This window comes from Pygocentrus nattereri, chromosome 13 (genome assembly GCF_015220715.1).
Source record: "Pygocentrus nattereri isolate fPygNat1 chromosome 13, fPygNat1.pri, whole genome shotgun sequence".
NCBI classification, from domain to species: Eukaryota; Metazoa; Chordata; class Actinopteri; order Characiformes; family Serrasalmidae; genus Pygocentrus; species Pygocentrus nattereri.
The window spans coordinates 2,745,201-2,769,362 of record NC_051223.1 but is presented as its reverse complement, the minus strand read 5'-3'; the positions used below and the strand labels follow the sequence as shown (position 1 = coordinate 2,769,362).

Here is a 24,162-nt window from a genome sequence, read left to right as displayed (position 1 = left end):
CTAAGATACTGTAATTATTGCATTTCACACTGAAATACTGTAATAAAAAAGTTGAAACAAATAATCAAAGTAAATAAGCCATAAACTTTTATCAATTATGCGAATTAATCTAGTTAGTCTACTGATTCTACGGAATTATACTGTCTATTCAACAAAAGGAAACTTCGGAGTGAAGGTGAAGAACATAATCTTCACCAGCCTTTTAGACAGAACTGACTTTTCCCATTCTCTGTTCTTCAAGAGCAAGGACCTCTTATGCCATCCAGAAAGAATGTGCAGGTCATCCAGTCTGAGATAAACCATCCTGCTGCACTGAAACTACGGCTTTCCTATTGTAATTACAACATAAAATCAAAGGGGTCAGGAGGTTAACAGGCCATTCAAGTACATTCAAGTCTTCCATAAGCAGCTTGTTTGGCTAGAGGAGACACATGACTGGATTTGAACACGCCCTCCCTGCAATGACTCACGAACACCACCCATCTTACTGCTGCACTGCAATATCGCTCGGTCCTTCTCTCTGAATCATGCACAACGGCTTAAGGATCCATAAGAATACCTTTAAATATGGCAACAGCTTCTTCCAGACCCTTCAAGTCTCAGACTGCCATGCGAAGTAAAATAAGCCAACCCACCTCACACATTCTACACATGAAAGTGGTGATGGGCCTCTGCCTACTCAGTCCTTATCCATGTTGGTGAGGTTTGGCTTTTACCCACGCTTTCCCACATAAACGGTGAATTGAATGAAGTCTACCTAAACACCAAGGCATGGAAATCTATGCATCTTGCTCCATCTAGGGGACGTCTACGGTATGCTCCCTACAAGGAAATCATCCATCCATCCATCCATTTTCTAAGCCGCTTCTCCGTCAGGGTCGCGGGGGGATGCTGGAGCCTATCCCAGCAGTCTTCGGGCGGAAGGCAGGATACACCCTGGACAGGTCGCCAGTCCATCACAGGGCAGACAGACAGACACTCACACCTAGGGGTAATTTAGCATGTCCAATTGGCCTGACTGCATGTCTTTGGACTGTGGGAGGAAACCGGAGAACCCGGAGGAAACCCACACAGACACGGGGAGAACATGCAAACTCCACACAGAGAGGACCCTGGCCGCCCGGCCGGGGAATCGAACCCAGGCCCTCCTCGCTGTGAGGCGACAGCGCTACCCACCACGCCACCGTGCCGCCCTACAAGGAAATCATTTGGCAAGAAATTGTTAACCTGTTCTTTAGTCATTATTTATTTTTGAGCATTTATTTCCAGCTTATACAACAGATTCTTGTCAACAGTCAAACCACACATTAAACCAGCCACAACGACCACATTTGAGGGGTTTAAATCTTTTATTTACTAAATAAGACTATATAAAAACAGTATTTAGCTGTGTTAATATCACAGCTTAAGTGGCTCACGTGAACTGATCACTGTTGACAGTGTGGATGTTCACCCCTGGATGAATGACACAAAGATAAGCGGCACCATTATAAAACCTATATAAGCGGCAAGCTGCTGTTCTGCTTCTAATCTGGAATTGAAAGTATAACAAAATATCACTTCTGTTTCTATTAAATACACAAAGTAAAATCCACTAATCTTTTAAAATAATCCATCTTATTAGAAAGTTGTGGGATCAACTTCTGGAGGGCACATGTAGACCACGTTGATCTGAATTGATATGGTATCGCAAAAAAAGTCTTTCAGGCAACATTTATTAACTGATGTATTCTCCAAAAAAAAAACAAGGCATTTTCTATAAGTGCTTCTGTTTAGACTGACCAGGTGATCAGTGCAAAGTGCCATCATGTCATGTCAATCGTAGACAGACGTGTGAGATCCTGATCATCTTCCAAATTAAACACAGCAAGTAAACCCTCGGAAAAGTCATTTGTACTTTGGTCTTCTCAATGTGCAGTATGTTAAATGAAAAAATGAAACACTATAAATCAATTTTCATCTAGTTAATGTTTGCGTCCTGTAATCTTTGGTAGGCCTATAGCACATTGGGACAAGGTTCAGGCTGAAGTTCATGAAGTGAAATTACGTGATACCCAGTTGAACTCGTAGCTCATAGTATCAGCTGCATTCTTACTAACAAACTTGTTTAAATAAAACATCTAGATAATGAGACAAACTAAATGTCACTATTTTAATGAATAAAAGTGGCTATGCCACTCAAAAAGTAATGCCACCTGCACCGTCAATGGCCAAGTGCAAATGCAGGTTATGCCATATTTCGCTTCCGTATGCTCTCCCAGCTTTTAATCTTCTGACCAGCAGTCCATTATAATATGGTTTCATAAATATAATAAAGCATATCATCATTTAGAAAAATAAATACACATAGACCTACTTAAAAAGACCATTTTTGCTTGTGTCCCTCAAGTAGTGTATAAGAGTGATTCAAGTTTACCTAAACAAACTAAACCACTATGGTGGTAACATATGCTTTGTTCTTTGGTATAAAATAGTACCAAATTACCGATATTTAGTAATTACCAAAAGCTAATTAGTGCATATCTGATTCACGATAATATCTAGATTTAAAACTAAGCAGCTCAGGTTTTCTGTCTGGTGCTGTTATACCACTTCCTCAGCGCCACCCCACTAGTACTGCTTATGACACACAGTGCCCCACCAACGCTCCACCAGGTTGGCTTGCGATTGAGGAAGAGAAACTGCAGGACAAAAGCCAGAACTACGTCCATAGTCCTCATGAGTGCCACTGGACCAGCCTTTTCAATCTGCAGGGCTTTGGTGAGGAATATCTGCCCGACTATGCCCAAAAGTCCAATGGATATTAAAGTCCACCTGTCCCAACCGCAGGATGGCATGGTCCACTCGTCCATGATGAACAAGGCCACGACACACTCGATGAGCCCTAGCGTCGCATAGTACCAGACAGAGAGGCAGTAATGGACGTTTTTGCCCATCTTCCTCAGGATGACCATAGTGCAAGCTGCCCCGATGGCCCCGCTAAAGGCAGCCACTGTGCCCTTGATGTGGTTGGTGTATTCGCCTTCGATTCCCGACAGCTCTTTGCCGAACATGAAAGGCGGCCTGGCTATGAGGATGACCCCTGTGAGCGTGAAGACTGTGAAAATTACATCCCAGATGGTGCAGCGTTCCTTCAAGAAGACCCAGGCCAGCAGAGCTGTGAAGACCGGGTTGCTGAACATAATGACGGTGGCATCGGCTAGGGGCATCTGGAACACAGCATAGTACAGCAGGATCATTGCACTGGAGCCCAGAACTCCTCTCAGGAACAGGTAGACTCGCATTCCACGTGGTCCCAGGAACCCAGTCCTAAATAACAGCATGCGTGTTATGCAGACATGGTAGAAAACAACTTATTCTTTACTGATACTGAAACTTTGAGGATAAACTAATACCACACTATTTCTAAGCTTTAATTCTAACCGTTTTTAATTGAAGCGGTTCACTTATGTAACCATCCAAAAGTTCCATACTGAAACACTCTACTATCACAGAGGAATACAAACATAGCCAACATGACTTGTATAAAAAGTCACTTATAGTGGAAGTATGAGTGCGCAATTCACCTACTGTTTTAAATCTCTTTGGATAAAAGTACAAACCCAGTCCCAAAAAGTTAGGCCAATACGTTAAATGCTGACAAAACACAGGAAAAAAAAAAAAAAACATCTGTTCAATTCTGTATAAAACTGAAAACGGCACAAAAACAGAATGTTTTTGTAAATATAAATGTATAAGTTAGAACAGGAGCATGTTCACCACTGTGTTACATCACCTTTCCTTTTAACAACACTTAATAGCAATCTGGGCAATCATAAGAAGAAATAAAAAATTTTTTGCACACACTTTTTTGCCGTGCTTTTCTAGGAGTCTTTAACTCTGCAACCATATGGGTCCTCCACTGTTGTATTTTGCCCACGTGGTGGACAGGTCTGGACTACCGGAAGGCCGGTCTAGCACTGCAATCTTATTCTCAGCCATTTTATAATGTGCAGAATATGGCTTAAGTATGAAGATCCCTAAAAAAGATGTCACCTTGAAAGCAGCATATTTTGCAAGCTGCCCACTATTACCACCTCCTCCAGCCCAAAGACAGATCATAACTTTTTAACTTTATGCTGGTAACAATCTAGATGGTCATTTTTTCCTTTGGCCCAGAGAATACAACATGCATTATTTCCATAATTAGTCCTAAAGGTTTACTCGTCAGACTCATCAGTCCATTTCAGATGTGCTCCAGCTCAGAAACGTTGAAGGCGTTTCTGGACTAACGGCTTTCACTGTGCACTCTGTAATGCGTCTTTTTGGAAATCATGGATGCTGTAGGATAAAAAGGTGAATGAACATCCTGCTTGTTATCAGGATGGGGGTGCACTGTTGACTCGCACATCTGTGAAGGCTCCATTAATGCTAAATGATACATACAGCTTTTGAAACCACATATCGCTGTTCTCCGAAGAAAACCCCATATCTCCAAACCTTTACAGGAGAAGAAATGACCCACTTTAATGCAAGTCAATGGAGTCAGACTCTCACCCCCCCCCCCACCCCCCTCATTCTGGGCAGTTTCTCTTGGTCCATTCATCATGAAATTCACATACAATGTAAAGGCAACAGACATTTTCAAATTATGTCAAAAACTGAAAAACAAACAAAAATGGAGATACAAGGTTTTCTTCTGACAGCAGCGACATGCTGCCATCCAGATGACGTCTTTTTCAGGGAAAGACTTGCTTATTTCAGCAAGACGATGCCAAACCACATTCTGCATCTATTCCAACAACATGGCTCCGTAGTAAACGAGTCCAGTGCTAAACTGGCCTGCCTGCAGTCCAGACCTGTCACCCATTAAAAACATGTGGCACGTTATAAAATGAAAAACACAATAAAGGAGACCCTAAACTGCCGAGCAGCTAAATTTCAGTATTAAGCATTAATGGGGAAACACTTCACTTTCAAAACTACCACCACAGGTCACTTACTGAGTGTTGTGAACTAACGCAACAGTGGAAAGCATGTCCTCGTTCCAACTTTTTTGAAACATGTTGCTGGCATCAACTTTAAAATGGGCATATTTTTTTCCAGAAACTACAAAATTGCTTAGTTTCAACAATTGATATGTTGTCTTTGTACTATTTTCAATTAATTACAGGGTTCAAGTGACTTGCATCATTCTGATTTTATTTATATTTGCACTGTGTCCCAACTTTTTCAGAAACAGGACTGTATGCAGTTTTATTTAGCTAGTACACAGTCCGTCTCTGCGGTCTGTGAAAGCCTGAACACCATTAAAAGTAGTTTGGAAAGTACTGATGCTGCCGATTCTGCACGTAAAAAAAAAACAGAATAAACTTCATATGAATTTGAGAGAGAATATTTGACATTACCAATATATAAAACCAACCGGTCTCAGTTACCTTAGCTATCTAATGTTAGGTAGATGAGTAAGTGAACTGTTTGGACTGTTATGTATAGCAGTAGTACTAATCCGTTTCAATAGTTTAGACAGCTAAATAGCTAAATGTCCAAAAAATAAAAAAATAAAAAGCTAAAATGTTATTCTCCAGGGTGTATTTTAGATTTTCCATCTGAATATACATGACCAAATCATAAGGCAAATTACTGAGTAACTGCATGAAATAAATGTACTGTTATTTTATTTTTGTATTTATTTATTTATTTATTGTAAAAGTTCTACTCAAATTAACAGAACCTGTTTTATGATCATATACATATTGCCATATGCTTTACTGCCTAAAGCCAAAAATCTTTTTTTTATAAAATAAAATAAAAAATAAAGTATTTTATAAAAATAATGTTTCCAGAGCAGATCACTGAAGAGACGCCTTCTGTTTATAGTTATTAGCCCAGATTTGTGGAAAAACGGGTCGACTTTCAGTAGAAAATCAGCTTTTTTCATTTTAAGGGTTAAAATGACATCACCCATCTATTTGACTGGAAAGAAGTGTTACAGCTCTCATATGACACCCACCGTTTGAATGTAGCTTATGAAATATTAAAATTATGAAGAATATGAAGTGCACTTTGGAACCACTGGTGGTCTCAAGGAGGTGAAGAGGCTAAGAGATATCACAGCCTGAACAATGAAGTGATTAATCACTGTGACAGAGACGCATATTATCAGCACTTTCCACGGCACTGCATACATTCAGGCTGGATTTCCTGCAGACTCAGATCTTCAGTATCTACTCCAGCCTTTTCTACTGGCATGAGGCCTAATACAGATAATGGGTATTGATTACGAGTATAAACATCCACCTGGGATGACTTGCACTTACTTGTAGTAGATCATAGGTGGGATAACAAACAACATCTGAAAAAGGCATCGTAATGCACTGATTTCCACAGCATGTACGCCCTCGATTTTCTTTACAAGAAGAGCAGCCACTGAGAAAAATACGGAGGCCAGCAAACTGTACAGGAGACCAAGACCAGGACATGCTGGTTTCTTCTCTGCTGAACAAAACAAACCACAAAGAAACAATCAACCATCAGGGCTAAATTACAGCCCAGCTACCCTTTAATTTTTCTCTTGCTGAAATCTCAGTCATCTACTGGAAATACGTTACCCGTTTCATTCGTGCAGTACATTTTCATCGAACGCTGCATTTTGTTGGCCGAATTTCTGTAAAAATGATGGAAATGGGACACGACAACCTCACTGCTTGACTTGGCTTTGTGGGGTGTGATCAGAATTTTGATTCACAAATGGAATGAAATGAAGGGGTGGGAAGCAGCATGCAGTGGTGTTGGCTTTCAGTGATTTGGTCTCACTCTGCACACGAAATGATACTGAGCAAACAAAGGCAGCAAGGTTTGATGCGATTCACCACCACATAACGTTACTACTACCTGTCGGCGAGTTGACCTTTTGCTCAATATCCCCAAGGTCATGAGCATGCCAAGATTGGACAAGGGCCAAATTGGGTCAACATCCCTTGGACTGACCACAACATGGGGTCTGGAAAAATAACAGAGGTCTGCTGATCAGGGTTTAGACAGAGCTAAGAGTTTCAATCATTCTCAGCTTTACACAGAAAGAGCTCTTGTTTCCTGAAGTGACTTGTAGCCTACAACTTTCCCACAAAGCCAGCGTTGCAAAGCTTGCGCAGTAGTTACGTCAATCTCCCAATTTCCCCCTTGGTTAAATCAACAGAGTATTTGCTTTAAGCTCCGTGACAAAGCAAAAGGGTAGTAAAGGCCTACATCAGATTACGTGTCTATCTCCATACTTATTCATTTATAGCCCCAAACGCAAGGCCACGCAAGTTCAAGGGGAATTCCATCCATTTTTTTAATGTTCTGAATAATTCAGTCCTAGAGACGTAAACGAAGTCATTCAGAGTGGATTGACGTGAAATGGTTTGTTGTAGATTAAGGGAGGCTTTAGAGGTGGATGTCTGGTTCCTATCACCACCACTGTAAACAATTCTGACTCGGTAATAGAGTCAGATCTCTTTACAGTGGCGGCCATGTCCACATACTAGTGTGCTCATTTCATCTACTAATCCAAAAGCACCAGTAATCCTAATGCCTTTAGATTTTATATATAATATCCATTATATAATACTCAGTCATTAAGGCAAACTAGGCATAAATCAGAAAAAGACTTTTTGGGGGGTCTATTTTGCCTTACAACGTCCTGTGTACACCTGTCTGCTCTGCCAAGAACAGATTAAAATAACAGAAATTAAAGTAAATTTTAAGTCGAAACTTCATCACAAAGCGAGCAGCGGTATATCTGACCATATCATGCAATAACAGTGTGGGGGAGCTTTTAGAGACGGACGTCTGGTTCCCATCACTGCCACTGTGGAAATTCTCTAGAACGGAGCTTCTCACACAACCCCCCCCCCCCCTCCCCCCTCCCCTCCCACCCACTTCTCTCTCTCCCACCTCTCTCTCTCCCTCCCTCCCACCTCTCTCTCTCCCTCCCTCCCACCTCTCTCCCACCTCTCTCCCTCCCTCCCACCCTCCCACCTCTCTCCCACCCTCCCACCTTCCCACCTCTCTCTCTCTCACTGTGTCTATGTCTCTCTCTCTTTCTCTCTCTGTCACTCTCCCTCTATCTGTGTGTGTCTGTGTCTCTCTCCCTCTGTGTCTCTGCCTCTGTCCCTCTGTGTGTCTCTCTCTCTCTATCTGTGTGTGTGTTTGTCTCTCTCTCTCTGTCTCTCCCTGTGTCTATATCTCTCTTTCTCTCTGTGTATGTGTCTCTCTCTCTCCCTGTGTCTCTATGTCTCTCTCTCTCTCTCTCTGTGTGTGTGTGTGTGTGTGTCTGTCTCTCTCTCTCCCTCTGTGTCTCCATGTCTCTCTCTCTCTCTCTGTGTGTCTCTATGTCTCTCTCTCCCTCTGTGTGTGTGTGTGTGTGTCTGTCTCTCTCTCTCCCTCTGTGTCTCCATGTCTCTCTCTCTCTCTCTCTCTCTCTCTCAAATCCACTCTGAATGACTTTGTTCAGCTACATCTGAAATGTGAACCATTTTAATGTACAGATTCACTGGCAACTCGACGGAGTTCTCCTTTAACCTCTGCGCGTGGGACCAAGTCACAAACTGCAAAGTCATTCTGCATCTACATATCACGAGCTCACGGAAAACTACCGATGTAGTGAAGCGTGTTACATCCTCATCTGCGTCAGTCTTCAGTTTCAGCCTGGCTCTGATTCTGCATCACCTCCAGGCTCTGAGGAGGCGTGGAGCTTACGGCTGGTCTGTCACAGCGGCGGGCGACGGGCGGCTGCGGGTCACTGTCCCGCTTTAGCTGCGTAAATGCGGCTAGAACGTCTAAAACGCCCAGACGGGGCTTCGCGCTGCTTCAGTAGGGCTGTCAACCCAGAAGGTCTTCGGCATAAACACGGCCCTTGTTACCGGCATCATCACGGCGAAACCCGCGTTTTAAAGGCTGAGTCAAGCCACACGTTTAAGCTCTATAACGCGTTTCCCTCAAATATGAATATTTCCCTGTGATACAGACATTCAGACACACCGCGCCAGCACACTTTAGCTTATTATTATTATAGTGTAAGGAATTTAAATCTGTAACTTAACCGCTACCAACATGTTATAAATAAATAAATAAATAAATAAATAAATGTTCCTTTACTTTTCAAACTGTAAGTCATATTAACATCGCACACCTCGTGTCACGTGCCGTTCCACACCAATTATTATTAATCGTCTAATCGAATATACTTCACATAAACTGTTCTTCCTCGCTTCGTTTACCTTCCTCTTCCTCTTCTGTTTGTCGCTCTGCGTCCTCTTCCTCTCCGCAGCAGCACGACAGCGAAAATATTCGCCTCGGACTGCCGACCGGCCGGGAGGGCTGTGACCGTCGTGTACCGTCGCCTCCGTCTCCGTTCTCGGTCACCCCAGAGGCTTCAACCTCGCCGGCTTCACGAACCAACACCACGGCCTCCACGTCCTCCTCATCCTCCTCCTCTCTACAAGGCACAACCGACACAACCGGGTCACCACCAGCAGCTTCACTCACAGAGACACTCCGTCTCCTGAAATCACCCATGCTAAGACGCAACAGGCGGGCATACCTTGATGAAAGTGACCCGCCGCGCCGTTCCCCGGGGAGTTACTTAAAACGGAGGCGGGTAAACGACTAAACTTCGTGGGCTTACCGTGTCCCCGGCTTCACCGCAAGAGGGAGCCGGTGAGCTAGAAAAGCCATGTTGGATGACCCGTTTTCACCACGTGCTCGTTGTGAGTGAATCATTTGTTGTGAACTGAACCGATTCGACTGAACAAGTTCGACTTCGTTCTTGTAGCGTCTATTGCTACTTTTACGTTCGAGGTGAACAATAAGAGCGTGTGTGTGTGTGTGTGTGTGTGTGTATGGTTTCTAAAAAAACCCCAATACTTTGCAATTGGGAACAACGCACGATTCATGAAGACGGACACTTTAGAAAGAATCGATTAATCGAACCGAATTCAACTTCCCATCCGGAAAGCGTTCATTCGTGATCAGTGAGTCATTCTACGGAAACGTCCATTTATAGATAAAAGAGTGATTGACATATTTTCATATGAATGAATTATATACATATAAAAAGCCAAATAAATATTATAGGATATTGAATGGAAGTTGTGGTGTGTTACTGGTGTTACTGGGTGACCAAAATCTCTTATTTTGAAATAATCACAGGTGACATAAATTGACTTCCTTTTACTTCTTTTCTGAGGGTCTATAAAGAAAAGCACATGGTGCGTCCACTGTGTCTTTCAGTTATTAGAATTTTTTTCTCATTTAGCTCATGATGAATTCAAATCATATGAATTTCATATGAAGCTTTTATTCGAAGTCACTGGTGTGACCTGCTTCTTAGGTAATTGTGAAAAAATGGAAAACAAATGGATGAAATTGCATATTTTAGTGGATATTCCAGGATCGACAGCATGTGGGTTGAGGCTCTGTAGCAGCCGTTCTGTAAAATGCATATTTCATTAAAAATGTCACTGGTGCTACATTTCTTACGTGTGACACCAGTGACTCCTGTGGATGTAGACAATAGTGGACGATTTCTGTAGAACGACCCTAGTGAACCTACGGATTCTTTGTTATCAGAAGTATCGTAATTTAGTAGAAAACCTGCTTGAGGTTCCAAAGCTGCATTCCAGTCACCCTCGTAGTTCCGTGCAAAGTGAACTGCCCAGGACAGTTTAAGGGTGATTCCAAACCACAGGGAGCGAAAAAGATCCACTGGAAGGGAACATCAAACTGCACAGGCAGTAGTTATGACTTAGTAAGGCATGGGAATGAGATCCTAATGCGTGGCCATGATTGGTGAGGCATGAGCTCGTTCCCACAGCTTACTAAGTCGTGGCTACGACTTAATTATCTCATTTCCACATCTTACTAAGTCATGGCCACCCATTAAAATCTCGTTCCCACGTGATAATAAGGCGTGGCCACACATTTCTTTCATTTATATGGGATGTCACCAGCAGGGCCACATAGAAGCTTTTCCTCATGGATGGATTCAGTGCCTTTTCATGACTTCCAAAAAAGTCTCTTTTGAACTTTACACACTTTCTGTGTTTAGTTTTCTTGCTGTTTGTAAAGTCCAGTAACTAATATAGCAAAGGACAAAATGAAATATGACTTGGGAGCATTTTGTAATCTTCCAGATTTTCCAGGTATGGAAACGAGTGCCTTTAAACTCCCCGTTTGTCTGTGCAAGACAGACAGAGCACAATTTGACAATGAATTTCACGCACATAAAATCTTTTGAAGTGGGTTTATTAGTAGACCTGTGACAAACAAGAAATTAAATAACTAAAAAACATCTTTCTAAAGCAACGATCACAGAATACCACGAAATGTAAATGTATAACATTAAGATTATCCTTCTAAACTGAATTCCATTATAAAGGCAGGACAGCCAGCGTGAGAAATCCTGTGAAGTGGACGGTCCTTTTTTTTGTATAAAATGTCTAACTTGCTTAAGATTACGGTAAAAATGTAAACATTTTTATTTGAGAGTCTGTTATGATGTCAACAGTTAATCACTTGACCTGTACTTTTCCGCTTTATTATACCTCTAAAGTAAACGTTCCACTAGCATGTGTTTGCAGCGAGAGAATACATTAACAATGGCTGTTGTTTAGCAGGGAGGGTGTAAAAAGAGGAAAACTGAAAAGTGCAGAAAGGAGGGTGACAATAGCGAAGGACACAAAGGATATTTCTAGAGAGGCGATCATCTGGAAGCATCATTAGCAGACTAGATAATGCAGGTAGTTCTGACAGTGAGCTTATTTACATAACTCTGCTCCTCTTTCAGCTCAGGTCATGACTTCAGGAGCGTGTGGCGACATGGACCATGGAACAGGAGTGTGGTGGAAGGGGGCGATTTGGATTGAGGCCTACAGCAGAGGTCTGAGCAGGACTGTTTTTTCTGCCCCACATCCTGCTAGACTGCATCCCGCGCCCACCCACTCCCACAGAAAATTGGAAGTATTTGTTCCGCACCCACCCGCAACCGAAATGTTTTGGCCTGTTTGGTTCCGTCAATTGAAATTCATCTGACGTGGTCTATTCACAAACACATTATTCCTTGCTGAAAAACAACAGGGTAGGTATCACTGGGCTGTACTGAAGTATATAACATTAATTCCCAGTCAATACAAAGCGAGAATCAAACCACAGAATGGTTATTTTTTGTATTCTGCTAGGCTTGGCAGCTGTGGGCGTCGGGACTGTAGACTCCACCATCTCTGTAAGGTTTTGTGTGTTGTTTGCGTGGTTGGTTGCTTCGCCACTTTAGAATAGCCTCATTCATTCCTCCATCGTAAAAAAAGACACTTAATATAACTTATAGGCTCACTGGATCGACCTATGTCACAATAAATGCATTACGAAATAAACTTTACTTAAAAAAGGGTAAAAAAGAAGGAAAAAAGGGAAAAAGAAAGAAAAAATTGTTTATATTTTGGTCAAAACAATGTGGAGTAGTCTTCAACTATCATTGATTCACCAATGACTTAATATAGATATTGCAAGATGTCACAGTATAATTAGTGTAATAATAGCATTTTGTCCATATTGTGGGCTACAGGAAGTGATGAATAATGAAGTGCTATAAGATGATCAAGAATTTCTTCATATCAAACAAGGGAAGCAACTAGAGGAGGGGGGAAGGGGTACTGGTTCTAATACCTGGCCCTACCTATCAAGAACACGTCCTGTGGCCCACTTTAGTTACTCAGATCGATCATCAAGTGCTCATAAATCTGAGTCTTCCCTTTGAAGCTGGAGGCCAGCAGGAATTCGCGGTTGTCAATAGACACAAAGGAGAAAGCTCTCGGGGCCTGGATGTTCAGCTCTTGGAAATTCACAAAGTTGCCCTTTTTGGAGTCCCACTGATAGACCTGGGTAAGCGAGTAGTCACTGCCAAGGATGGCATACTGCCAGTTGCCAATGGCGACGGGCTGGAAAACCATGGAGCCTCTAGAGGGTATGGTCTGCACTTCGGTAAACATGCCGTCGTCCCACCGCATTACCTTGGAGTCACCAATGAAATGGGTCAGACAGATGTAAAGCTCATCCTTGGCCTTGAAATGCTTGACAGCATAGACGTCTTCCATGTCAGGGATATCAGTCTGCCGGTCAAACTGCTTCTGGCCTTTGCTCCACTGGTAGACAACAGGCCGCTGTGAGCTGCTGGACAGTATGAGGTGAGACTTGCCGCCAATCTCCATGTACTCGACATCCGTGTCCCGATACCAGGGGTGCAGGGACTGATGTGAGTAGAAGCCATTGCCGTTCCATTTGTACACAGTGGTGGATCCTGCTTTAGAGCTGTCAGCAATGACAAAGAATGACTCGCTGTCTACCCGGAACGTCTCAACGTCATTGGGCTTCCGGATTTTCAGAATGTCGATGTCCTGGATCTTGATGAATTTGTTGGCCAAGACGTCCCGCTTATAGATGTGCGAGCCGCCAAAAAGCTGGGCAACGATGACAAAGAGCTGGTTGTCAATGAGCATCGGCTTGCAAACCACTGTGGAAGTGCCTACAAAGAAACAAACATGAAACAAGTTCAAATGGTCACACCACAATGTGGTAAACATTGTAATAAAAAAATACCGGTGGTTAAATGTGTCTTCTGTAGTTATATCATACATTACAATATATACCACTTACTGAGCTCAAACCGTGTGGCATTCTGTAAAGGTATAAAAGCTGAACTCTTATCTGCAAAAATGGCTAAAAGTGCAAACTCAATTCTGTAGTCAAGATGTTTTTTTTTATTTTTATAAATAACAATGTCATATGTTGTCAAAAACCATATAAGCAGGTCGTACTGACCTTGACACAGTTTGAGGCAAGTGTATAATGATTTAGGCATTTTTTATTTCACTGGTTCAATTGCAATAGCCTCCAACACAAAACTAAAAAAGCTAATTTCACCATACTTTGGCTGGCTGAGTACATAGAGCTGCTTCTGGAAGTTAAAGCCCTATTCATAATCACTATAGGGAATTAGATTTTCAGTCAAAATGCTTTAACAATATTAAGAAAGGTATATTTGCCATAAGCTAGGAGTCTGACTTCACTTTCGTTTTCAACAAATCATGTTTTATTCCCGCACTTATCACCAATACATGGAGATTTTTTGACTGCTTTGACTGTTTGAAAAGCCACTGAAATGGAAATGAAATTTTTATACTGTCATAACTGGGCAGGTGCCTAAAACACATTCATGTAAGGATTTTCAGAAATGTCTGAAGAAAATGCACGGGACTCCAGAACCGGCGCTACTGATAATGTGGGTCGTCGTTGTTCAGCTGTATGAAGGCTGAAGTATTACTTTAAGCGTTTTTATACTCTAAGATCCATCCACGCTACTATTAGCTGGCAGTGTCATCACAGGGACACAACAGCCCTACTGCAGAGTGTTTTGTTGGCGCTCACTCTCAATGCTGTCGTAGGCTCTAAACTCCATGTTGACATGATCCCATTCCATAAAACTGCATGTTCCAGCAAACGGTTGAGCAAACACAGCATACTGATCATTCCCAAAGGTGAAGGCCTCTACGGAAATGGATTCAAACCTCAGGGTCTTGATGGAGACAAACTCTGCAAAAGAAAAACGATTGTGGTGAGGGACATGCTGAAGCCAAAGGAAAACGGTTTAATGTAATAAACTTGATAAAAAAAGAAATGACATACAAATATGTATCCACATATTTTTCCCAGAGTAGAATGTAAAGACTATGCTCATTACAGGGCATTATCCTTGTAATAGTCCTTTTTTGGGTAGAAGTAAATTATTGTAAATCGGAATGTCAAAAAACTCTGGAATGTTCCATCTAATTGGGTATATTGTGCTTGTATACAGCTTTTTGATCTGGCGTATGCTTTTCGTACAGTCTTCGTTAAATTGCGCATTTTTTACCCATAGGAAAAAATGAGTTACAAAAGTGGCATGCCTGTCTACTCACTATCTCAGGGCAGGCCCAAGAGCACAATTTCAAACTTTTCCGGCCTGCACTGATCTGTTTGTTTTTTTTTCCCACATCTCTTGTTTCTCCCATAGACCCCCATTATTTTTTACCCCCACGCAAGACCCATTATTTCTTTACCCCAGCCACCAAACTGTAGATACTTACTCAGGGCTGGTCCCCAAGCCATACTGACCTGCGGTCGAGTGTCGTTTTTCATTCCTCAGTCCTCCTAGAGACTGACATTTATTTCCATTTATTAATTTCATTTATTTTCATCAACAGCTAGCAATCACTTGGCAACCCTCTAAAAAACACATAGTAAACACCTGTTAGACCATGGAAACCCCCTGGCAACACATTCACAACCACTCGGGATACCACAGCAACCACCTAGCAACACCTTAGCAAACACTTGGGATACCATAGCAACTGCCTAGCAACAACTTAGCACATGGGATATTATAACACCAACCTAGGAACTATACAATAGTAACTTAGATCTTAGGCTTGATATCCAGGCTCTTAATATCCAGTCTATAAAGCTCACAAGGAAGAGATCCTGTGCTGACGTTGCTTCCAGAAATCTCAGTAGTGAGTGTTGCAACCAGATGCTTCCGCATTAGACACTTCTGTTCTGTGAGCTTGTGTGGTCTCCTGTTTCACTGCTAAGCTGTTGTTGTTCCAATACATGTCCACAATAACAGCACTTACAGTTGACAGAGGCACATTTAGCAGGGCAGAATTTTCATGAACTGATTTTCATGAACTGTTGGAAAAGTGTCATCCTATGGCGCTGCCTTGCTGACATCACTAGACTCTTCAATATGACCCATTCTACTGCTAATGCTTGCCTGGGGAAATTGCATGGCTGTCTGCTTGAATTTAAGGCCCAATCCCATTTCCCCTACCACTTAGCCCTTAGCCCTCTGTTTTGAGTGTTCTAAACTAGGGGTGGGGTGTCCTGATTTTTGTTGAGATAGATTTTTGTAGGGCGAAGTGTTTCAGAGAGACACTCTGAACAGTGTTAAGAGAAATAAAGAAAAACCAGCAAGATGTATTTTCTCTGTTAGAAAATGCGATAACCATTGTATTATCTTAGTTTAATGTCTATTATTTTGTCTTTTTTCTTTTTCTTCATAACAAGCATAAAAAATCGATAATTATATGCTAACGTTTAGGTAGCTAGATAGCTAAATTTTCCGTTCTCCCTTAAGTAGTCCAGCAGTTCTGACACTTGAAGCACCAGAATGTAACTGCTGCTCCATTAAAGGTGGACTGGAAAAACGGAGCCGGAGCCTATCCCAGCAGTCATCGGGTGGAGGCAGGATACACCCTGGACAGGTCGCCAGTCCATCGCAGGGCAGATATACACAATCACACACACGCCTAGGGGCAATTTAGCATGTCTAATTGCCCTGACTGCATGTCTTTGTACGGAAACCAGAGAACACCCACGCAGACACAGGGAGAACATGCAAACTCCACACAGAGAGGACCCTGGTCGCCCGGCCAGGGGATCAAACAGAGGCCCTCCTTGCTGTGAGGCGACAGCGCTACCCACCATAACACTGTGCCGCCCCCAGTCCAAAATAAAGCATCTTATATCCTTCAGTGGTTCCTGACTGCTGACTGTAGTTCTGTGCAATTTATCAAGTTTCTCAGGGTTCGTTATATCAATCATTATTATTTCTGAAGGTTTTTATCTTTAAATGTGTGGCAGGGTTAACAGCAATGTCAGGAATGTGTGAACGGAATGGCCTCACCTGCCGTTATGCAGTCAAAGGACTGTGGCATCAGGTCATTGATCTTCTTCCCCTGATAAAGCGGAGGCCCGCTGCAGTATATTTGGTCCACTGTTGCATTGGTATTAAACATCCATTCGATCAGCCATTTCAGCTTACAGTCACAGTTGAACATGTTTCCTCTAAGATCCCTGTTTAGAATAGATTGTCCATTGAAACCATGAACACTGTGTAGGACGACTGTATTTCTGATTACGGTTGTCCCAATTTGTGAAAGCTAAAGCAACCTACACTTTTGTTAAGGCATCCATTCCTTTGAGAACATCTTTGGGTAATGTCTCAAGGTTATTATAGGCAAGGCTCCTGATAAAAACGTAAAACATTAGTGCATTAGTGTATTTAAATCAATAAGAATAGCAATAAAGTAAACACAAGAACAAATAAACACAAGAAAACTCTGATATACTTACAGATGTAACAGGGATTTCAGACCTCTGAAGGCCTGAGGTGATACTGACTCGATTTTGTTGTTTTCAATAAACCTGAAATCAAGTGCTGTAGTTACTTTCACTTACATTTTTCACTTCTCTGCAGATATTTCTGAGGAGATTAGATACAAGATAATTCACTTGCATAAGAAAGTGGTATGGAAAACAGGGATTCCTAAACAATGGATCTGAAAGGATTTATAGCTGCCAAGAAGTCACTGACTGTAGATTTAGGCCCAATCCCATTTCACCCCTTGCCACTCCGTTTTGCGTGTTCACGTCTAGGGGTAGGGTGTCCCGATTGTTGTTGAGATGGAGGGGTAGGGTGAAGTGTTAGGGCCCTTCAAACTTAGTTTTTATAGAGGCGCACTACAAAAGGAGTGTTATGAGAAAATTACCAGAATGCCCTGCGAATCTTCGGCAAGACGGCTGCACAAGTGGCCAAAGAGACACATAAATGTGAGTATTTCTCTGTTAAAAAGCCGCTGTACTGTAAGAACCACTGTAATAGCGTTTTATGGTCATTTCCTTCATAACACGCATTAAAATGGGTATGGAGCAGTATGGGGCAGTCGTGGGCTGGACGTTAGGGAAGTGGCCCTGTGACTGGAAGGTTGCCGGTTTGATCCCCAGTGCCAACGGTCCATGACCGAGGTGTCCTTGAGCAAGACACCTAACCCCCAACTGCTCCTCGGGTGCCGTGGATAGGGCTGCCCACTGCTCTGGGCAAGTGTGCTCACTGTGCTCACTAGTGTGTATGTGATGTTTCACTTCACAGATGGGTTAAATGTGGAGGTGGAATTTCCCCGTTTGTGGGATTAAAAAAAGTATCACTTAACTTAAAAATCTCCAGTAATACGCTGACGTCTCGGTCACTACCGGGCGAATTCTCCCGTTCCACCTTAAATGGTGCAGCAGTTATGCTCTGGTACCCAAGGCTGTTGCACCATTTAAGGTGGAACGGGAAATCGATCATGAAGCTGGCCATTAGAAATCTAGTTCAGCTTCATATCACTGAAGAATTCTTGGTGGCGATAATAAATAATTGCCCCCTCTTTGAAGGCGAATGATGCCCTAAAGGTATTTAAGCAGTGAGGAGCTGAACTTCCCCTCCCCTGCTGTCACTGCAGACCGGCAGGGTCGCCTACAGAGCAGCGCTGGCAGCTGTTAATGAAGTGATGTAGTTTTTTGCTTGTGCTCTGTTTTTATTCAGTGGCTTGTTTGATTGATTGGCGCGTAAAAGAGAAGTTGTGAATGAATCGGAGCGCCCAGGCTTTTCAGTCTCCTTCGGATAAACGGCAAATGTCAGTGTGATATACCATTATTACTATAGTCTGGAGAGAAAGCAGGAAAACACGTCCTGATTATTTTTCCAGGTTATTTTAAATAAGATTCACCTGTCCTGTCACGTTACACACAAGTGAGATCACCACAGCCGGAGGTGGCGTATTGGAAACGGCCGGAAAACCTCGTCTCGTCTGTTTACGTAAAAGTTGCTGACGACAACTGATGACGTATCCGGTTCTTGAAGGGTCGTCCCATTTCATAGGGGGAAGATTTCAACCACTACCCCTTGTAACTCAGTTTCAAGGGGGAGGGTTACACTCGAAAACAAGGGGTAGGGGTAAAAACAAGAAATGGGATTGGGCCTTAGTGTTAACTGCTTGCACTAAATGGACATGACGACCTTTTCACTGTGTTTGCAGAACATAAAAAGGCACAAATTACTGGAGGATTCAGACTCAGACTGTCTGTATGGGTATGCATATATATGCATGTATTTGTTTCACAATTAACATGCATCCTAGGGTTTCAGTCAAATGTTTTTTCTGTTGTGGCCACTACTTGAGACCGAATTTCTTGCATCGCTGCTCTGCACGAACATAACTAGAGGTGAAAGATGGCTAAAATTACTTGTTACCTTGACGAACTCCATAAAATAGGCTGCGATCCTCATACAGTTTCCCTTAAACTGCCAGAAAGCTACCAAATTTGTGTTTTCCTGACAAATATGTTTATCTCACACACAACCCCCACCGATTCTGGAGAGTCTCTTAAAGCATTTAAAAGCACAGAGGCCCACTGGCTCTTCACGTCAGGGTGGGTAAAGGGTCCCATGGTATTGCATCAACAATGCTAGCCTTTAGATAACTTTGCTGAGAGATAAACAGCTGTGGCCCTAACGGAGCAGCAAACAGCTGGATATAACTTCATTTCTCTGTTTTTGGAGATTTAAATGACGTTTGAATAGAAAACTTAAATGTTACATATAAAACTGAATGTCATGGGTCGGAAAACTACGTTGTGTTTCTACAGACGTGATTTTGTAAGTTTACTAGTTCAGTTAGTGCAGAGTTCCAGCTCCCGTCCTGCAACCCCTGCACTGCATAACTGAGGTTTCCTGGTTAAAATACCTGATATTATTAGCTAATTCATCCTTTCTTGAACTGAACGAGGTGTGAACAACAGAGAGAAACACTAAACTATACAGTGCAGGGACTCTGGAGATTGAAAACAATGAATTAAAGGTCTGTGTAATCTCTCGTCTCGGCTTCTGACGCGTCATGCAGGTGAATCATTCACAAAGTACAGCAAATGGACGGCATCGAATGTCTGTTAATTTGGCTTGTGAGAACCAACTTTTAAGTTGGGATGTGTGGAAAAATATCCCTACAGATTAACAGACTAAAAGGAAATGTTCCGAAAAAGGAAGCAGTAATAAAGGCCAAGGATGAACATACTAAATACTGAAAAACATTTCAGCAATTATACTTAGTTTTTAAGGCTTCTGTGGAATTTTCTATTAAAGATGTGTTTTCTGCTATTTTTCAGATGCTTAAGAATAAATCATTTGTAATGAGAAGCATTAAATGTCAATTCGACTCACAGATATTCCAGATGTGGTAGTCCCTGGAATGCATCTTCATCAATAGACTCAAACGAGTTTGCTGTAAACAAGCTGTAAGCAAAGTCAAAGCTTTAGTTAGTGGTTGGTTAGTGTAGTGGTTAACACCTCTGCCAGTGGCTAACACTGTAGACTGGGGTTCAATCCCCCACCAGGGCAAGCGCACTACACTATACCAATAAGAGTCCTTGGGCAAGACTCCTAACATCACCTTGGCCTACCTGTGTAAAATGATCAAAGCCATAAATGTAGTTAGCAGCATCACATGCATGTGTCAAATAGTGCAACAATTCAAGAATAATGTTTCTCAACTTAAAAGAGCAAAGTACTTTTGCTTTTCATCGTCTATGGTACATAATAACATTAAAGGATTTAGAGAATCTGGAGAAATCTCTGTATGCAAGGGACAAGGCCAAAAACCAGTATCTGCTGGCCGTGATCTTTGGGCCCTTAGGCAGCACTGCACTAAAAACAGACAAGATTCTTCAGTGGAAATCACTGCAGGGGCTCAGAAACACTTCTGAAAGTCACTGTCTGTGAACACAGTTCATCACTGCATCCACAAATGCAAGTTAAAACTCTAAAATGCAAAGAAGAAATCAGATATAAACAGGATCCAGAAATGCTGCCACCTTCTCTGGGCCTGAGCTCATTTAAAATGGACTGAGGTGAAGTGGGAAAGTGTCCTGTGGTCCGACAAATCAACATTTGAAATTCTTTTTGGAATTCACGGGCAGAGTGCCCTCTGGGCTGAAGACCACTCAGCTTCTTATCAGTACGTAGTTCAAAAGCCAGTATTCATGATGGTATAGGGGTGCATCAGCGCACATGGCATGGGTGATGTGCACATCTGTGAAGGGACCATTAATGCTCAATGACATATATATGTTTTGGCAACATAAGCTGCCACCCAGACAACGTGTTTTACTTCATATTAAGAGCCTGGGTGCTAAACTGGCCTGCCTGCAGTCCAGACATGTCACCTGATAACATTTGGCCCATTATGAAATGGAAAATACCACAAAGGAGACGCCAAACTGAAACGCTATATCAAACAAATGTCACTTTCAGAACATCAGCGATCTCCTCAGCTTCCAAACCCTTACTGAGTGTTGATAGAAGAAGAGGTGATGAAACACAGCGGTAAACATGACTGCCCCAACGGGTTTTTGGAGCGTGTCATTTGCATCGAATTCAAAACAGACACATATTTTTTCAAAAAACAATAAAATTTCTCAGTTTCAACATTTGATTTGTTGGCTTTGTACTTTTTTCAATGAAATACAGGGTTTCATTAATTTACACACCATTGCATTTTGCCTTTATTTACATTTTTTGGGAAACTGAGTTGTTTTCATAAGAGCATCAATACAGTGTCTATCAACAAGCAGTATCGGTATCAATAAAATCCTAATAATATCCATCCACAGTAATCAATCCTTTGGGTGGGACAGATCAGGGTTTTGGGACTATGTCCCTGTTCCAGCAGCCAGACCTGAAGGCCATTGTTCACTGGTTCAATTCAAACACTGGGCCATCACTCCAGCAGCTCATGACTAAACTTACTGTGTTTGAATGTGTTTTTGTCCCAACACTCTGGGTTCTGGGTGCCTCGGTGTCAAACACTTAAGTATTTGGTCATCACGAGGTTAAGGCAATGGCCCCTCTATTGGGCAGCTGCATTGCATAATTTCCACACCAGCTTTAAGCACTTTAGGGAATTGGTCACGGAGCATAATGCCTCATAGAAAGACCTCTGAGGCGGAGGGAACGGGCAGCAATCTGTCAGTACAGACACCTGAACACTTTCAGCCTTTCATAATCGAGACCACGTCAAAAAACAATAACAAATGACCGTGTAACGTTACTCACAGGAGCTGGAGGGACGGCGTGTGCAGGAAGCTTCCCGCTGCAATTTGGCTGAACCCAGACTTCACGAATGATCTGTTGGCAGTAAAACAGCATTAAAACATGAACAAACGCAGCCAAACGTCTTGCCTTCGAGAAGATGCCTACTGAGGTTCCAACGCGTCCACACGTGCTGACGGCTGCGGGATACGTGCGAGGAAAAACTCACAAGGAGACGACGTCTGGTGGGAAGCTGTGAGGAACGGATCGGAGGTTCTCGCACAGCGCGTTGTCTTTGGTGCAAGTGCATCCCTGCGGGCATCTCGGCTGCTTTCCTCTTCGGCTCTCGGCTAAGAGCAAGCTGAAGGCGAGCCACAGAGCCAGGGAGAGCCGATTGGCACGGAACGCCATCCCGCCGCAGTCTTTCAGCCGCAGGGCCAGTGGAGATGTGGAGGAGTCGGGCTGCTGGGATGCGCCTCGGTATTCAGCTGCGGAGAAGGCTTAAATCAAACGGGTTTGTGTTGGGTAATGAATGCAGAGGCGAGGCGCCCATCCGAGCGATTCGTTCCAGAGAGGCTGGTCCCGGCCACATGAGCACAGCGCGACTCCAGCTTAGCGAGAACAAACGCGCATCCACAGTGATGAACGGAGTGACTTCGTGCGTGGAAATCTCACTCACGCTGATGTTCAGCGACGCATCAGATACGACATAAAGTCGAAGCTGCGCAATTAACGCGCGCACGAGGACCAGCGGGGTGTTTTTTTGTTTCTGCAGCAGCTTATGAATAAGTGATGAAGGCTGATTAGAATATTCATGAGGATGAAACGCACCTGTGTCCCTGTGAGACAGGGGGAGGGTAATGTGAGCGTCTTTATTCTCATGCTCTGTTGTCCCACTGCCTCATGGCCTTCGCAGGAGAAAATAATGCACATAAAAGGTACATTAATAAAGATAAAATGTATATAAAACACGTTATTATTATAATTATTATTATTATTATTATTAGTTGTTGTTGTTGTTGCACTACTAGTAGTGCTGTAGTTTATATAAAATAATCATGGATTAAGAATGATTATTGTGATATAATGAAAATATTACTGTTAATAAAATAGTCAAATACTATAATTATTATATAACATGCAGTATAATGTATATCATGATGATACAATTCTTACATAATTTTTATGTTATATGTATCGCATAGTATTATACGTTTATTTATCTTTTTCAGTTAATAATGATGATGTAATAATTTTATACAACGGGCTATGCAGCACTTTAATATTTTATATGTGGCGGCTTATGGAGACCTCTGTATGGCCTGCTCTTTGTCTGGCTTCTTTGTTTGAGAACCATAAGGTTTCTGTTCAAATGTTTATCTGCTGTTCTCTTCATCCAGGACAGTCAGAACAGCACACTGGCCGTTCTGCTTTTACAGACATGCTCCCAAACTTTCGATTAGTGAGAGAAACAAGGCTGTATAGTGTGCAGGTTTGTTTCTGGTTGATAAAGCATTAGAATGTGTCGAGTGAGTGAAAAAGACCTGCATATCCATGAAAAGCAAACACTAGATGGCCTATTTGTATCATTAAACTCAAAGCATGGCCTTTATTAGTAGCCACATTACTGTACTCCATGGACGTCAATAGAGCTTTACGGATAGGGGGCTAAGCCTGTACTGGGGGGAACAGCAAGATGTTTGTTCAATATGAGCTTTCAGAGCAGCACCAGCGAGACAATCTGTCAAAAATGGCTATTTGGTTAAATTGGCACGCTGTCTCTTCATAGTCTGTATTAAGCGCAGAGCTAGTATGACTTAAACATTATATATATCCATTTAGAGACACAGATCAATCAAAGGTACTGAAATCAGGCAAATCTCCTCTCTCTTACAACTCCAGTTAAAAAGGGCTGTGACGCTGTGTAAATGTAAATAAAAACAGAATACAATGATTTGCAAGTCTTATAGACCCATATTTAATATGTTATATATTTATATTTTGCAACAAAGAACACATGCCAGATGTTGAAAGTGAGACATTTTACCACTGAATGAAAAATATTCACTCATTTAGAATTTGATGGCAGCAACGGATCTCAAAAAAGTTGGGACAGCGGCAACAAAAGGCTGAAAACCTGGCAACAAAAACAAACAAACAAACAGCTGGTGGTGCAATTTTTACCTAACCCACATGACTGGGTA

General features: G+C 42.4%; 2 protein-coding genes across 7 annotated transcripts; both read right to left on the bottom strand.

Moving 5' to 3' along the window:
- Positions 1-1,330: 1,330 nt before the first annotated feature.
- On the bottom strand, positions 1,331-9,701 carry slc35g1 (solute carrier family 35 member G1). Of its 6 annotated transcripts, none has more exons than XM_037544467.1 (6): positions 9,566-9,688; positions 9,243-9,460; positions 6,874-6,982; positions 6,591-6,646; positions 6,300-6,477; positions 1,331-3,309 (listed from the first exon to the last, which is right to left on the bottom strand). In XM_037544467.1, exons 4-6 carry the CDS (start codon positions 6,628-6,630, stop codon positions 2,562-2,564), a joined length of 966 nt encoding a protein of 321 aa, XP_037400364.1. In that variant the 5' UTR covers positions 6,631-6,646; positions 6,874-6,982; positions 9,243-9,460; positions 9,566-9,688; the 3' UTR covers positions 1,331-2,561. The 6 variants fall into 6 exon arrangements, with proteins under 6 accessions (XP_037400364.1, XP_037400367.1, XP_037400366.1 ...); XM_037544470.1 differs by having other exon boundaries at positions 6,300-6,474; XM_037544469.1 differs by having other exon boundaries at positions 6,300-6,474; positions 6,591-6,982.
- A 1,546-nt stretch (positions 9,702-11,247) lies between these two features.
- Positions 11,248-22,717, bottom strand: lgi1b (leucine-rich, glioma inactivated 1b). The gene is made up of 8 exons (XM_017704471.2): positions 22,188-22,717; positions 21,983-22,054; positions 20,093-20,164; positions 17,188-17,259; positions 17,009-17,080; positions 16,739-16,908; positions 14,443-14,607; positions 11,248-13,540 (listed from the first exon to the last, which is right to left on the bottom strand). The coding sequence occupies exons 1-8, from the start codon at positions 22,367-22,369 to the stop codon at positions 12,723-12,725; spliced, it is 1,623 nt and encodes a 540-aa protein (XP_017559960.1). The 5' UTR covers positions 22,370-22,717; the 3' UTR covers positions 11,248-12,722.
- Between the last annotated feature and the right edge of the window lie 1,445 nt (positions 22,718-24,162).